Here is a 16511-nt window from a genome sequence, read left to right on the forward strand (position 1 = left end):
ATCCTCAACTTTATTTCCTTGCCTTTTCACCCTTAATGCCCAACTCCTTTACTGATTGAAAGAATCTGTCTATCTCAGCTGTAAATATACTTAATAACCCAGCCTCAATCGCCTTCTGTGGTGAAGAATTCCACAGATTCACTGCCATCAAGGGGAAGAAACTCCTTTTCATCTGTCTCAAAGAGGTGACCCCCACCTTATTCTGAGGTTATATCCTCTTGTTCTTGACTCTGCCACAAGGAGAAAAGAACCTGTCCACATCTACCCTGTCAAGCCCCTATCATGAACCTTATGTGCTTCAATAAGGTTGCATTTCATGCATCTAAACGCCAATGAGTACACCCCCAAATCGCTCCTCAAAAGACAGACGCTCCATATGTGGTATCAGCCTAGTGAACCGTCTCTGGACTGCCTCCAATGCCAGTATATCTTTCCTTAGATGAGGGGACCAAAACTGTTTACAATACTCCAGGTGTGGTCTGACTGGTACCTATTATTTTAGCAAGGTCTCCCGATTGTTGTACTCACTCCCTTTGAAATAAAGGCCAACTTTCAAGTTGTCTCCAATACTACCCAACCAACTAGTCATTTGTGATTTATGTACAATACCCTCAGTTTGTAACTTTCTGCAGTCTTTCCACTTAAATAATATTCAGCTCCTCTATTCTTCCTGCCAAAGTGCATACCCACAGCTTTTCCCATATTATATTCCATCTGCCAAATCCCTGCCCACTCACTCTTCCTGTCTACATCCGTCTGAAAATCCTCTGAATCATCCTCTGCTTTTGCTTTCCCATCTGCTCTTGCGCCATCCACCCCACATTCACCTTCTTTCCAAATCGGTAATACATGGACGCAGACTCAGTCTGGCCAACCTTCCTCATAACATAACCTCCCATCCCAGGTATCAGTGCAATGAACCTTCTTTGAACCATTTCCAATGCATTTGCAATGCCCCCAAGGAGAGAAAAAAACTGTACACATTACTCGAGATGTGGACTCACTGACACTCGATACATCGCAAGCAAACACGGTTACTTTTACATTCGATTCCCCTGGCAACTGATAGCAACAGTCTGGATTAGTGTGGTGCTGGAAAAGCACAACAGGTCAGGCAGCATCCGAGGAGCAGGAAAATCGATGTTTCGGGCAAAAGCCTTTCAGTTGGAATAGAGATAGAGTGCCTGTAGTGGAGAGATAAATGGGAGGGTGGTGGGGTCGGGGAGAAAGTAGCATAGAGTACAACGGGTGAATGGGGGTGGGGATGGAGGTGATAGGTCAGAGAGGAGGGTGGAGCGGATAGGTGGGAAGGGAGATTGGCAGGTAGGACACATCACGGGGACGGTGCTGAGCTGGAGGTTTGGAACTGGGGTAAGGTGGGGGGGGAGGGGAAATGAGGAAACTGTTGAAGTCCACATTGATGCCCTGGGGTTGAAGTGTTCTGAGGCGGAAGATGAGGCGTTCTTCCTCCAGGCGCCAGGTGGTGAGGGAGTGGCGGTGGAGGCAGCCCAGGACCTGCATGCCCTCGGCAGAGTGGGAGGGGGAGTTGAAACGTTCGGCCACGGGGCGGTGGTGTTGATTGCTGCCGGTGTCCCGGAGATGTTCACTGAAGCGCTCTGCTAGGAGGTGTCCAGTCTCCCCAATGGAGAGGAGACCGCATCAGGAGCAACGGATACAGTAAATGATATGCGTGGAAGTGCAGGTGAAACTTTGATGGATGTGGAAGGCTTCTATGGGGCCTTGGATGGATGTGAGGGAGGAGGTGTGGGTGCAGGTTTTGCAATGTCTTTTGGGGTAGAAGTGGCCTGTACAAGGAGGACGGATTGCACCTAAATTGGAAGGGGACTAATATACTGGCAGGGAAATTTGCTAGAACTGTTTGGGAGGATTTAAACTAGTAAGGTGGGGGAGTGGGACCCAGGGAGATAGTGAGGAAAGAGATCGATCTGAGATGGGTACAGCTGAGAACAGAAGTGAGTCAAACAGTCAGGGCAGGTAGGGACAAGGTAGGACTAATAAATTAAACGGCATTTATTTCAATGCAAGGGGCCTAACAGGGAAGGCAGATGAACTCAGGGCATGGTTAGGAACATGGTACTGGGATATCATAGCAATTACAGAAACATGGCTCAGGGATGGACAGGACTGGCAGCTTAATGTTCCAGGATGCAAATGCTACAGGAAGGATAGAAAAGGAGGCAAGAGAGGAGGGGGAGTGGAGTTCTTGATAAGGGATAGCATTACAGCTGTGCTGAGGGAGGATATTCCCAGAAATACATCCAGGGAAGTTATTTGGGTGGAACTGAGAAATAAGAAAGGGATGATCCTTATTGGGATTGTATTATAGACCCCCTAATAGTCAGAGGGAAATTGAGAAACAAACTTGTAAAGAGATCTCAGCTATCTGTAAGAATAATAGGGTGGTTATAGTAGGGGATTTTAACTTTCCAAACATCGACTGGGACTGCCATAGTGTTAAAGGTTTAGATGGAGAAGAACTTCTTAAGTGTGTAATAGAATATTTTCTGATTCAGTATGTGGATGTACCCACTAGAGAAGGTGCAAAACTTGACCTACTCTTGGGAAATAAGGCAGGGCAGGTGACTGAGGTGGCAGTGGGGGAGCACTTTGGGGCCAACGACCATAATTCTATTAGTTTTAAAATAGTAATGGAAAAGGATAAACCAGATCTAAAAGTTGAAGTTCTAAATTGGAGAAAGGACAATTTTGATGGTATTAGGCAAGAACTTTCAAAAGCTGATTGGGGGCAGATGTTCACAGGTAAAGGGACGGCTGGAAATGGAAGCCTTCAGAAATGAGATAACGAGAATCCAGAAACAGTATATTCCTGTTAGTGTGAAAGGAAAGGCTGGCAGGTATAGGGAATGCTGGATGACTAAAGAAATTGAGGGTTTGGTTCAGAGAAAGAAGGAAGCATATGTCAGGTATAGACAAGATAGATCGAGTGAATCCTTCGAAGAGTTTAAAGTATTCTTAAGAGGGAAATCAGGAGGGCAAAACGGGGACATGAGATAGCGTTGGCAAATAGAATTAAGGAGAATCCAAAGGGCTTTTACAAATATATTAAGGACAAAAGGGTAACTAGGGAGGCAATAGGGCCCCTCAAAGATCAGCAAGGCGGCCTTTGTGTGGAGCCACAAAAAATGGGGGAGATACTAAATGAATATTTTGCATCAGTATTTACTGTGGAAAAGGATATGGAAGATATAGACTGTAGGGAAATAGATGGTGACATCTTGCAAAATGTCCAGATTACAGAGGAGGAAGTGCTGGATGTCTTGAAACGGTTAAAGGTGGATAAACCCCCAGGACCTGACCAGGTGTACTCGAGAACTCTATGGGAAGCTCGAGAAGTGAGTGCTGGGTCTCTTGCTGAGATATTTGTATCATCAATAGTCACTGGTGAGGTGCCGGAAGACTGGAGGTTGGCAAACGTGGTGCCAATGTTTAAGAAGGGTGGTAAGGACAAGCCAGGGAACTATCGACCGGTGAGCCTGACCTTGGTGGTGGGCAAGTTGGAGGGAATCCTGAGGGACAGGATGTACATGTATTTGGAAAGGCAAGGACTGATTAGGGATAGTCAACATGGCTTTGTGCGTGGGAAATCATGTCTCTCAAACTTGATTGAGTTTTTTGAAGAAGTAACAAAGAAGATTGATGAGGGCAGAGCAATAGATGTGATCTATATGGACTTCAGTAAGGCATTCGACAAGGTTCCCCATGGGAGACTGATTAACAAGGTTAGATCTCATGGAATATAGGGAGAACTAGCCATTTGGATACAGAACTGGCTCAAAGGTAGAAGACAGAGGGTGGTGATGGAGGGTTGTTTTTCAGACTGGAGGCCTGTGACCAGTGGAGTGCCACAAGGATCGGTGCTGGGCCCTCTACGTTTTGTCATTTACATAAATAATTTGGATGCGAGCATAAGAGGTACAGTTAGTAAGTTTGCAGATGAGACCAAAATTGGAGGTGTTGTGGACAGCGAAGAGGGTTACCTCAGATTACAATAGGATGTGGACCAGATGGGCCAACGGGCTGAGAGGTGGCAGATGGAGTTTAATTCAGATAAATGCGAGGTGCTGCATTTTGGGAAAGCAAATCTTAGCAGGACTTATACACTTAATGGTAAGGTCCTAGGGAGTGTTGCTGAACAAAGAGACCTAGGAGTGCAGGTTCATAACTCCTTGAAAGTGGAGTCACAGGTAGATAGGATAGTGAAGAAGGCGTTTGGTATGCTTTCCTTTATTGGTCAGAGTATTGAGTACAGGAGTCGGGAGGTCATGTTGCGGTTGTACAGGACATTGGTTAGGCCACTGTTGGAATATTACGTGCAATCCTGGTCTCCTTCCTATTGGAAAGATGTTGTGAAACTTGAAAGGGTTCAGAAAAGATTTACAAGAATGCTGCCATGGTTGGAGGATTTGAGCTACAGGGAGAGGCTGAACAGGCTGGGGCTGTTTTCAGCGTCGGAGGCTGAGGGGGTGACCTTATAGAGGTTTACAAAATTATGAGGGGCATGGATAGGATAAATAGACAAAGTCTTTTCCCTGGGGTTGGGGACGCCAGAACTAGAGGGCATAGGCTTAGGGTGAGAGGGGAAAAATATAAAAGAGACCTAAGGGGCAACTTTTTCATGCAGAGGGTGGTACGTGTATGGAATGAGCTGCCAGAGGAAGTGGTGGAGGCTGGTACAATTGCAACATTTAAGAGGCATTTGGATGGGTATATGAATAGGAAGGGTTTGGAGGGTTATGGGCTGGGTACTGGCAGGTGGGACTAGGTTGGGTTGGGATATCTGGTCGGCATGGATGGGTTGGACCGAAGGGTCTGTTTCCATGCTGTACATCTCTCTGACTCTAATTCCTGTGGTGGCAGTGGAAAGTGCCAGGAGGGAAGGGTGGGTTGTTGGGGGGGGGAGCGTGGACCTGACCAGGTGGTCACGGAGGACCCCACCACTAGAGATATATTTCCCTCCCCACCCCTTTCCGCTTTCAGCAAAGACAGTTCCTTCTGTGACCATCCGGTCAGGTCCATGACCCCAACAACCTACCCTCACCTCCTGTCCATAACAGGAGTCAGTCATTTCACCTGGCAGAACCATCTGACCACTATTCAAGGAGATCCCAGCTGTATTTCAATTCCATTTGCCAAACTTTTCCCACGTGCTTTGTCACAAAGGTCAATTCCATCTGAAACGAACTGAGGCCTCTTTGAGAAGTAGTGTTTTGCACACCTTTGATGAACCTCAACCTCTTGTGTCACCTCCTGCACTGGTAACTAAAGATCAAGCACTTTCATCCATTCCCGCTACCCCACCCCCAGCCCCCAGCTTCCCTCTGACCTCCGGCTCCAATGACCATTTCCCGCCATTGTGAATACTCTCAGGCAGTTAATCCAAATTCAACTGTCAACTGACATCGCCCACAGAGATTAGAAACATGATCCAAGGCTGTTTGTTTCGCTCCTTACCTATGGGTCACAGTGATCTGCATATTTTGGGGAGGTCAGATAAATCAAGGGTGCAGGTTCCTTGAAAGTGGAGTTGCAGGTAGATAGGATAGTGAAGGAGGTGTTTGGTATGCTTTCCTTTATTGGTCAGAGCATTGAATATAGGAGTTAGGAGATATGGGAGTCGACTCGCCAACTCAGTAGTCGACTTGGCAACTTTAAGGGCATTTAAATGGTCACTGGATAAACATATGGATGAAAATGGAACAGCTTAGGTTAAATGGGCTTCAGACTGGTTTCGCAGGTTAGTGCAATACAGAGGGCCAAAGGGCCTGTACTGTGCTGTAATGTTCTATGTTATGTTGCGGCTATACAGGGCATTGGTTAGGCCACATTTGGAATATTGTATGCAATTCTGTTCTTCCTCCTATAGGAATGATGTTGTGAAAGTTGGAAGGGTTCAGACAAGATTTACAAGGATGTTGGCAGGGGTTGGAGAGCTTGAGCTATAGGGAGAGACTGAATAGACTGGGGCTGTTTTCCCTGGATCATCAAAGGCTGAGGGGTGGCCTAATAGAGTTTATAAAATCATGACAGGGTGTGGATAGGATGAATAGACAAGGTCTTTTTTGTGGGGTGGGGGAATCCAGAACTAGAGAGCATAGGTTTAGGGTGAGAGGGGAAACATTTAAAAAGGGACCTAAGGGGCAACACTTTTACACGGAGGGTGGTGTGTGTATGGAATGAGCTGTCAGAGGAAACGGTGGAGGCTGGTACAGTTACATCATTTAAAAGTCATCTGGATGGAGGAAGTGTTTGGAGGGTTATGGAGAAAGTGAGGACTCCAGATGTTGGAGACAAGAGTCGAGAATGTGGTGCTGGAAAAGCACAGCCGGTCAGGCAGCATCCGAGGAACAGGAGAATCGACGTTTTGGACCTTACTCCTGATGAAGGGCTTATGCCCGAAACATTGATTCTCCTGCTCCTCGGAACTTGCCTGACCTGCTGTGCTTTTCCAGCACCACACTCTCGACTTAGTGGGATATGGGCCAAGTGCTGGCAAATGGGACTAGATTTATTTAGGATATCTGGTCGGCATGGCTGAGTTGGACTGAAGGGTCTGTTTCCATGTTGTACATCTCTGTGACTGAAGCCTAGACTTCAATGGGCTTTCTAGATCAGTGATAACTCATACTTAATAAAGCATCCAAGATCGGAAACATGACCGTGATTTCAGAGCCAAGCCCGCAGCAAGCAGCAGTGCAGATTACAAAACTATTAGGCTCCAAGCAGGCTTCGGAAGTTGGAAGAAGTAAGAATGATTTGGCAAAGGTTACTAGTCACCCTGGTTTGATCTCAACACTTCACAGTAGCTTGGGGAAGGGGGTGGGGAATTCGTTGACTGTCCGTGAGGAAACGAAGACACGTTTCGTGGGACTGTGTTGACACAGAGCAGTGTGCAGAATTTTCCTGGGAATACTGAAGCCATAGGACAGTTGGTTAGTTACATTCGGCCAATGGGAGTGCAGGCTGGTTGGGCCTGGTCCAGCCCCTGGCATAACAGGGGACACAGATCGTCAAGAGACATCCACTGCTCTTTGGTTTTACTTCGACCTGCTTCGAAGCTTGGAGGGGAATCTCTGGCAGCTGGAGGCTGCACCAACAGATGACTGGGTAAAGGAGAACAGGGCAGGTTTAGGATGAACGTTGACGCTGGATAGAAAGACAGCAGCACAAAGTCAGTCGACAAGGAATTCAAACCCGGCGAGAGTGAGGCACCTACGCGGTGTGATAGCGCGAGGGCCACGACGGACACAGTCCGCTGGACGACAGCTGCATCCTGGCAGGTTCTGGCTGGTCGTCTGTGAACTTCGTCGAATGCCACGAGTGAGGCCTACCCGCAGGCTCATTACTCCTGAAAGAGAGGGAGGGAACGCATTAACATGGGAACAGAGAGAGGGTTCAATCAAGGTCTTTTCAAGTCTCTCACACTGCAACGTGTTCAGCGCAAAAGCTGCCCGGAGCACGTGACCACCTACGGTTCAAAGGAACGGCAGAGCCACGATCTGATTTGCTGGCCCGCAGTCAAGTAAGCCTGTCCTAATCCAAAGCCCACAGAGAGGACACCAACAGTGCCCCTGCGTCAGGGCCCTGACAATCCGTTTCGTTCCCCGTTACCTGACAGGCAGGGTATTTCCAAAATTTCTATCCCTTAATTCCCGTAACTCCGACACAGACTCTTGAGAACTCTTGGAACTAAAACTCCCAAGTTATCCTCTATAAAATGCAAGTGAGGCCCTCCCTCAAGTGAGATGACTAGCTCCGACAATAAAAATTCTCGTTGCCTTTCATTTGAAAGTGACGGCAAATCACTTTGGCTGCAGGTGTCAATTTTCACCTGACACTGTTTAAACCTTGTAAGAGCGAGCCATTGAGAACAGGGAAGAAGATTGGGCACCTTGAGGGGCCTGGACACACCAAGTGGGTCGCCTTTGATCTGCAAGAGTAATGTGCAATAGGTGCACTTCACCTCTAATGATGGGTCATTAACAGTGAACGGGGAAAGGGAAAAACTGCTTTAGGCTGTGCAGAAACATTGCGAGATCATTTTCCCTCAGATTAGCCCTTTCACTTGGCTATTAGCTGACAAGCAGTCTCAGTTTGTCATCTCACCTTACATTCACCTGGAATTACTGACTCCTCTTTTCCAATGATTAAGGTTATGGATTTGCTCTCAAAAGCCCACATATTGTGCCCAGAATTATTATTTTTTTAAGAAAATGCCACCGGTCTTGCTCAACAAGCACTCCCCCTTTCAAGCAAAGGGGGACTTTGTAGTAAAGTCAGCTCCAGCCTCGAAGATCAAACAAACCCATGTGAATGGGAGAAGTAAAAAACTCTTTGGAGAGATGAAGGGTGATCATATTTCTGAAGATCATTAAGCTCCATTCATGGACGGTGCCCGTTTAACCAGGGGGAGCACCTTCGCTGGTGTGTGCCACCTAGTGAGGACCTGAAAGTTCCTTCGTGGAACATTCCTGTACCTCACACCAACAAGGACCTTTATAGATGGTTCTACTTTGTGCTATAAAGGAGGCTACTCATTTCCTTGAAACATAGTAACTGGAGCAGACCATGTTGCACCTTGATTGTGCCCCATTTTGGAAGGGAAGGTCAGGTGGTAGCTGTGCCAAGGGAAGACCAAGGAGATGGCAGGATTTGCAAGCAAGGTTTGGAAGCAGTAGTTCATAGCTGATTGGTATCAACTCCACTTTACACGCCAAAACCCATCAATCTCTGGTTTGGAATTGTCAACTAACCCCAAGTCAACCAGCCTTCTCCTTGAGGGGTGGAGAATCGAGCGAGAGAAGAGATTCACAATTGCTGCTCAATATCGTTCCTGAATGGTCTCACTTTAATCTTAAGGGTATGTGTCTTTGTGGGGGATTACCTCACCTGATAATAGATGCACGGATCTCTGCCGCTGGCCTCTGGATAACAGATAAATGATCTACGCAAATAAATATCTCATTTTGGCAGAAGCGCAGCCCACTCTCTCAGCACCTTGCAAAGAGCTCAATTTACCAACTCCCGTCCCCCTCAGAGTCTGGCAGGATCCAGTTGGAGGATGAGGTTGGAAATAGAAATGTGAGACCCCTCCCTGGAATATATCATCACCCATTCTCCTGTGAGCAAGGAACACAGCATTCAAAACACTTGTAGAGATCCAAGGGTAAAACCTCCATGGTTTGTTTCTTGATGCTTATCACACGTAGATTCTATTAAGACAGCAGTTAACCAACCCTGATATACACTGCTTAACACTCGGATCTGTTGTGCAATTGTCGACGAGCAACACACAGGTCAGGAGTTCAAATCCCTCCAGTGGCAAGCCGAGAAAGGAATTAATGTAATGCAATGATTTGACATGGCAGGTGGAGCAGGTTTGGGAGTAAACCACAATGGTAGATTTAGGCCTGTTGAAGCCATGGGCTTTATCATGCCTCATTTCTCAGACTGTTGGAAACTAATTGATAAAGTTGGATGATGGCCATTAGTCAACAACTCCAGTCTCAGTATAAACATGGGGCCACCAGAATGGTACAGGGTGAAAGGGGAGCTGGGCTCTGGGTCTATTCTCATCGAGCAATTCCTGGGTTGCTATTCTGCACTGAAAGCACATAAACTAACTGTGAAAGCTGCAGGCTGCCGCTAAAATTCATGTTGCCTGGTGAAAGGAAACGTGGCCGACATGGTCAATTGCTGATGGCCTTAGGCGACTGAGGACAGATAGTTAACGGCTGCTTTCCCAACAAGAAACAGTCTAATAAAGTGCCCACAAGAATGGAATGCCGGGTAAATGGTTGGCAACTCCACGCTTTATTGATAAGCCTAACATACAATATCTTCTATTTTCCTTAATTAGACCATTCTCCAACATGTTGTGCTCAGGATAAACTTGGCTGCTTCACGCCAGTAATGGGAAGACAGGAACAAAACTGTATTCTAGCAACAAAGGGTCACGTATACCACACACACACGTGCACACACACACACCCCACAACACTGCATTGCCAATGTGGATTTTCTTTTAAACAAAAATGAAGGAATGACATTGAAATATTTAAAGATTGGGGTCTCCGTACTGCTGTTGGTCAGTTGGTTGGTAAGGGGGCGGAGGGCAGGCGTGAAGGGGGTTAAGGGGTAAGGCGAGCTGTTACCTCATGGAATCTCTCAAGATCTTGGTCAGAAAGCTCCTCGCCATTTCAGCCTCAATCTCAAGAGGAATTTTCTGCGCTACAATATCCACCATGTTCCCCTTCCTGAGTGAGCCAAAGAATGAAAGGAAGACATTCAGCAAAGCAGAGATTGAGGCAGGAGGAGTTAGAAAGCACACACGCTCACTTCCTGAAGACTTGGCCACAAAGCTGCCTGCCCAGTGGAAGAAGGACCAAGGTGTTGACATGATACTGAAAGCTGACTGCCAAATATATCTTTCCAAGCAACACAACCACAGAGTCTAGACACATACGAGTCATTCCTATATTGCAGAACCTATCACTCAAATCTATTCATCACACTGCTACAGATGGAATTCCACTTGTACCAGGAACCTGTTTTTCAATATTAGCTTTCTCCCTCCTTCAAAGGCAGAGTTAGTACCCAATCATCATGGAGGGGCACCTGCAAATGACTTAACTTCGCAAACCGCACAGTCCCCTAATTCTTTATGTCCCCAGCACAGTTTATAGTCAGGCCATCCCGAGTGTGTTGTCGGCAATCGCAATCAATGCTGACTCGTCGACCCTCACACAGGAAACAGCAGACCCTTCACCCCAAGCCACAGACAGCCTCAGGATCACAACGCTGGAGGTTCAAGTCCCACTTCAGACAAAATGCCGGCTGAATCTCCCAGTGCACCTTGGAAGGAGATGTAGTGTCTGAATTGAGACATTAAAGCTAGTCCCTGCCTATCAAGGAGGTTCACTGGGCTGCTTCCATAGTTGAGAGGGTTGGCTTATGAGGAGAGACGGATTGTGTGACTGGAATTGAGAAGAATGAGGGAGGATCTTATAGATATATACACAACTATGAAGGGAATCGATAAGACAGAAACAGGGAGCTCGTTTCCACTGGTGGGGGAAAAATAGAACTCAGGGGCATAGCCTCAACATAAGGGGTAGCAGATTTAGGACTAAGTTGAGGAGGAAATTCTTCACCCGAACGTTTATGTACCTGTGCAATTCCCTGCCCAGTTCAGGCTACCTCGTTGAATGTCTTTAAGACAAAGATAGATTTTTGACTTGTAAAGGAATGAAGGATAATGGAGAGTGGGTGGGTAAGTGGAGCTGAGGCCATGAAAAGGTCAGCCATGGTTTGATTGAATGGCGGAGCAGGCTCGATGGGCCGGATGGCCTTCTCCTGCTCCTCGTTCTTACGTTCAGTGTTTCTGGAAGCTTGCTGTACACAATCCTGGCTGTTGCACTTCTGCCATTACGATTTCATTAGCGGGAAAGCTTACTCGACAATCTGAAGGACGTCCAAGGTGCTACCTAAATGCAAATTCTTCCTTTGTGCCTCTAAGCTGTATGAGGGCCTTCGCTCAGTCCAAATGGTAGCCCCTCACCCCCACACCCACCTAGTGGCTGAATGGCCCTTGGGAGATTGCTTTCTGGTGCTTGCTTGGATTTTGCTTTGGCTGAGGTCTGGAGCACCAGTGGAGATCTCAGTGGGGCATGGAGTAAAGCACATCAACAACAGTTTGCACTTACAGAACATTTTTAATGTAGGAAGCATTCCAAGCAGCTTCACAGAGGTACAATCAAACAATTCAAGCGTTTCTACATGCCATGTCAACACATGTTGTTGTTCCAAATTCTACTTTCTGCTACTTTTATGGTCCAGTGCTGGCCTGTTCCTGTTGGACCACTTTCTTTCTCTCTCTCTCTCTGTTTCCTTCCACACCCTTTCCCTTGGAACCTGTTTAAACCATCCTGAAGCCTGTAGCTAGTTTGGACAGATTCGATTTGGTTAGCAAAATGTCCTGAGAAGATGCTGCTTATGAGCCTGATTTCAGACGAAACACATCTCTCAGTGTCTATCATGTCACGCTCCTTCCCAAATCTTGTACAGATGAATTCGACTGTCTCACGTTCCTCAAATATGGCCCACTTTGTTAAACCTTTCATCACGGGCTAACCCCCTCAGTCCAGGAACCCAATCGAGTCAGCCTTTGCGGCACAGTCTCCAATGGATGTATAATCCTTCTTTACACGCAGAGAGCAATAACCTATCACATACACCATCACAGCGAGACCCCCTCCAAATTAGTGCATTTCCTGATAAATGCGAGGTGCTGCATTTTGGGAAAGCAAATCTTAGCAGGACTTATACACTTAATGGTAAGGTCCTAGGGAGTGTTGCTGAACAAAGAGATCTTGGAGTGCAGGTTCATAGCTCCTTGAAAGTGGAGTCGCAGGTAGATTGGATAGTGAAGGCGGCATTTGGTATGCTTTCCTGTATTGGTCAGAGTATTGAGTACAGGAGTTGGGAGGTCATGTTGCGGTTGTACATGACATTGGTTAGGCCATTGTTGGAATATTGTGTGCAATTCTGGTCTCCTTCCTATCAGAAAGATGTTGTGAAACTTGAAAGGATTCAGAAAAGATTTACATGGACGTTGCCAGGGTTGGAGGATTTGAGCTATAAGGAGAGGTTGAGTAGGCTGGGGCTGTTTTCCCTGGAGCGTCGGAGGCTGAGGGGTGACCTTATAGAGGTTTATAAAATTATGAGGGGCATGGATAGGATAAATGGGCAAGGTCTTTTCGTTGAGTTGGGTGAGTCCAGAACTAGAGGGCATAGGGTGAGGGTAAGAGGGGAAAGATATAAAAGAGACATAAGGGGCAACTTTTTCACACAGAAGGTGGTCTGTGTATGGAATGAGCTGCCAGAGGAGGCTGGTACAATTGCAACATTTAAAAGGCATTTGGATGGGTATATGAAGAAGAAGGGTTTGTCTGGATATGGACCAGGTGTGGGCAGGTGGGACTAGATTGGGTTGGGATATCTGGTTGGCATGGACGGGTTGGACCGAAGGGTCTGTTTCCATGCTGTACATCTATGATTCTATGTGAGGCCTGAACCTGTGACCTTCCGACAGGGAGACAAGAGAGAGCAACACACTGAGCCACAGCCACCCAGAACAAAGTGATGACCTATGAAGCAGGGTCAGTTCTGCAGCAGACCAACTCCTGATGGGCATATACAGGAGATCTGTTGAGCTCCTTTGTCTCCGGGATGTTATGTGAAGTGATGACAGGTTTCCTGGGGGTGTTAGACCAAGTGTCAACATGGGGCAGCTATGCAATAAACTGATCAGTGGGAACTTGAGGTTCCTGAGCAGCTGGATTAGTAACACACAGCCCCAGATTCAAAGGTGCTGGTCAATGCTCCAAGCAGTTTGCTGCATTTGTTGCTGACAATCCACCAGGCAAGCTGTCAACACTGCACTCGACATCATATCAGTGAGAATAGTCAATCGCTCATCAGGCACGGAGGGTCTGATTAGCTAAAACACCCAAACACATTACAATTTGTGGAGCAGACATTGCAGTAACTGACTGATTATTTGGGTGGTGTAGCTTGCAGACATACCGCAGACTGTCAGGCAGAGTCACAACAATGGATACATACAACCAATGGAATCCTTAAAGGCCAACTCTCTTAAAGGTCAGGTACACGTACAACAATCCAAATATGGAATATGCACAGATGGCCGTCAGAGATTTTCTTCAGAATTCGGCTGACCTTAGATTAAGGCCTGTTTTGATCTAATATGGTGCCCAATCTGCCTTCCTGCTCACACTGGGAAGTTACGCAAACCCCAAAGTAAAGAAACTGTGGCCACCCCCCCAACACCAGCAGAGCAAGGACAGGCTTCACGTTATTGCCAAGTCTCACCAGCGCAGCCCGTTGCCTGGAAATCACTTCTCTTCACTCTCAGTCTTGTAGGGACCACAGAATGGCCACCTGGATGCCAGAGGCTTCACTGCAGGAGGTGGCTCTCCACAGACTCCCTGCCCCTTATGGTTGGTCAGCAGTCACATTTCCGATGCAGCGTCCCTCCCTGAGATTAGGAACGTGCCAACGTCACCCATCCAGGGTGGTTAGTCAGCACTGGCACCACTCCACCATCATGGGAAAACTCAGCCTCCTGGGACTGGTCTGACTGGGGACAGGGGAATGTGCAAGTAATTTGGAAATTATCTAACACCGATCACACAGCTATCCTCCAATCGCAGCGTCTTGAGAGATCATGGGGAGACTAAGATTCAGCTGTGCCTTTTCTGAGGACTCCATAGCAAATAAATCAATCTGAACTACCAATCAGCTGTGGACATACACAGCAGGGTCAACATTCACCTGCCAAGTAACAACTCGACAAACCCTTGCACCCTCTTCTGGGAAGCAGGACATAAGATGCCCTCACAACCAAAGGACCTGACCTCTCACCCCCCCCCCCCCCTCCAGCTGAAGTAGTACACGTTACATGGGACTGAAATCAAACTCCACACTCTGTCCATCATACCCTGCATATTCATAGCACAAATCTCAGCCCCAGTCAATAGGTCACTGCTGTAGAAATGTTTCAAACCCAGCTTAAGAATTCCCACTCGGTTATCAGCTAGCTAGGCCACCCTCATGCAGGAAAACATCCTGCCTCGCAGATCCTAAACCAGCCTGTTCAGCAGATAGCTGAAAGAACTAATCTGGATAATCCATGAAAGACAGTTCACCATCACTGACCAAATCCTCAAATTCATGGAGGTTTAATAAAATGAATCACACTTGTAAACTCTTTGCTTACGTGGAGACCAGAGTATGACTTGCTTATTGTGGGCGGTGGGTATTCCCGGCAAGGCCCGCATTTGTTGCCTGTCCCGAACTGCCCTTGACTGGAATGGCATGCTCAGGCCAATGGAGTCACCTGGAGACTGACTGGCAAAGAATGGCAGTTAGATTTCTCTAAGGGAGATGAGTGAACCAAGTGGGTTTTTACAACAATTTAGGCAGTCACTGAGACTAGATTTTATTCCATACCCTGTTGGAAGATTCAACTGGAGCCCTTCATGCCCTTATTTGGATAAGAAAGACCCCTATGTTAGTGCGACACAGCAGGGTAAGGGAGTTCTCCCCAGTTTCCAAGTCATAAAGACAGACTAGTTGCTTGTCTTCTCATTGTGGGATCTTTCTGTGTGCACATTTGCTGCTCGGTTGTCTACATTACAGTACTCTACTGCATTGGAACTGGGGCAACTTGAGTTAATAAACATCGCTATATAGATGTATTGTCATCCTGCACAAAATCTCACTCGCACATGACCAATGTTGCCCAGCCGACCAATTTTGGCTCCAATACTTCAAATTTAAAACTGTAATTGCAACTTTACCGTGGTCAAAAGCCTCAAACCCCTCCATGCCCCCAAAGCTCTTTGTAAGTCTGACTGGGACTGACTTCTACATGACAAGTATTTCACCTGAACGTGTCTTCGACCACCCAGATCCCACACTCTGGGGTTCTCTACCTAAACCTTGACTTGTTCAGCTTTAAACCCTTCCTGAAATGTTGTCGCTCTGGCCAAGTCATCATGTAATCAATTAGTTTTTGGCTTGACACAATATTACCACACGCCTATGTGAAGTTCAATGGGGAAGTTCTGAACCCAAGGGTCACTCGACCCAGATGTTAACTCTGATTTCTCTCCACGGATGCTGCCAGACCAACTGAGTCTCTCCAGCAACTTCTGTTGATGTTTCTGAAGTTCGACAGGAGTCATCATACATGCATCACAAAAAGCTAGCACCCCCCAGTTCAGCTTGTACAGGGAAGGCAAATGGCCTTTATTTCAAAGGGAATGGAGTATGAAAATAGGGACATCTTGCTAAAACTAAAATTCACACGACACCAGGTTATAGTCCAACAGGTTTACTTGGAATTACAAGCTTTTGGAGCGCCGCTCCTTTGTCGGGTAGCTAGCTCCAAAAGCTTGTATTTCCAAATAAACCTGTTGGACAATAATCTGCTGTGGTGTGATTTTTAACTTTGTCCACCCCAGTCCAACACCGGCAATACCACATCATTGCTAAAACTAGAGAAGGTTTGACCACAACTGGAACATTGAACAGTTTTAGGCCCCTTAACGAAGGGAAGCCATATTGGCATCGAAGGCAATGGAAAGAAAGTTCGCTAAGGCCGATACCAGGTGTGGAAGCGCAGTTGAGTAGGTTGGGCCTACAGTCATTGGCGTTTAGAAGGATTTGAGGCAACTCTTGTTGAAACATCGAGGATTCTTAGGGGATTTGACAGAAGGGTGGTTTTCCCTTCTGGAAGAGGCTAGGGCCAGAGGACATCATCTCAGATTAAAGGAGAAAATTCTTCTCTCTACTGTACGGGGTTGTCGAGGTTGGGTTCAAGGCTGAGATAGACAGAGCTTTAAGCAATAGGGGAATCAAGGGGAATAGGGAAAAGGTAGGAAAGT

At 46.9% G+C, this 16511-nt stretch overlaps 1 protein-coding gene across 7 annotated transcripts in view; it reads right to left on the minus strand.

Moving 5' to 3' along the window:
• shroom2a (shroom family member 2a) overlaps positions 1 to 16511 on the minus strand; it is a 222176-nt gene that overhangs the window by 45918 nt on the left and 159747 nt on the right. For 5 of the 7 annotated variants that reach the window (XM_072584506.1, XM_072584500.1, XM_072584502.1 and 2 more), the window contains one exon: positions 7256 to 7387. The exons of 1 other annotated variant lie outside the window; for it this stretch is intronic. In XM_072584506.1, the coding sequence (XP_072440607.1) occupies positions 7256 to 7387 (132 nt within the window). Of the gene's footprint in view, positions 1 to 7255; positions 7388 to 10193; positions 10290 to 16511 lie in introns of those variants that run through there. One more of the 7 variants, XM_072584503.1, reaches the window with a different exon arrangement.

The sequence above is a fragment of the Chiloscyllium punctatum genome, chromosome 15 (assembly GCF_047496795.1).
Source record: "Chiloscyllium punctatum isolate Juve2018m chromosome 15, sChiPun1.3, whole genome shotgun sequence".
Lineage (NCBI taxonomy): Eukaryota > Metazoa > Chordata > Chondrichthyes > Orectolobiformes > Hemiscylliidae > Chiloscyllium > Chiloscyllium punctatum.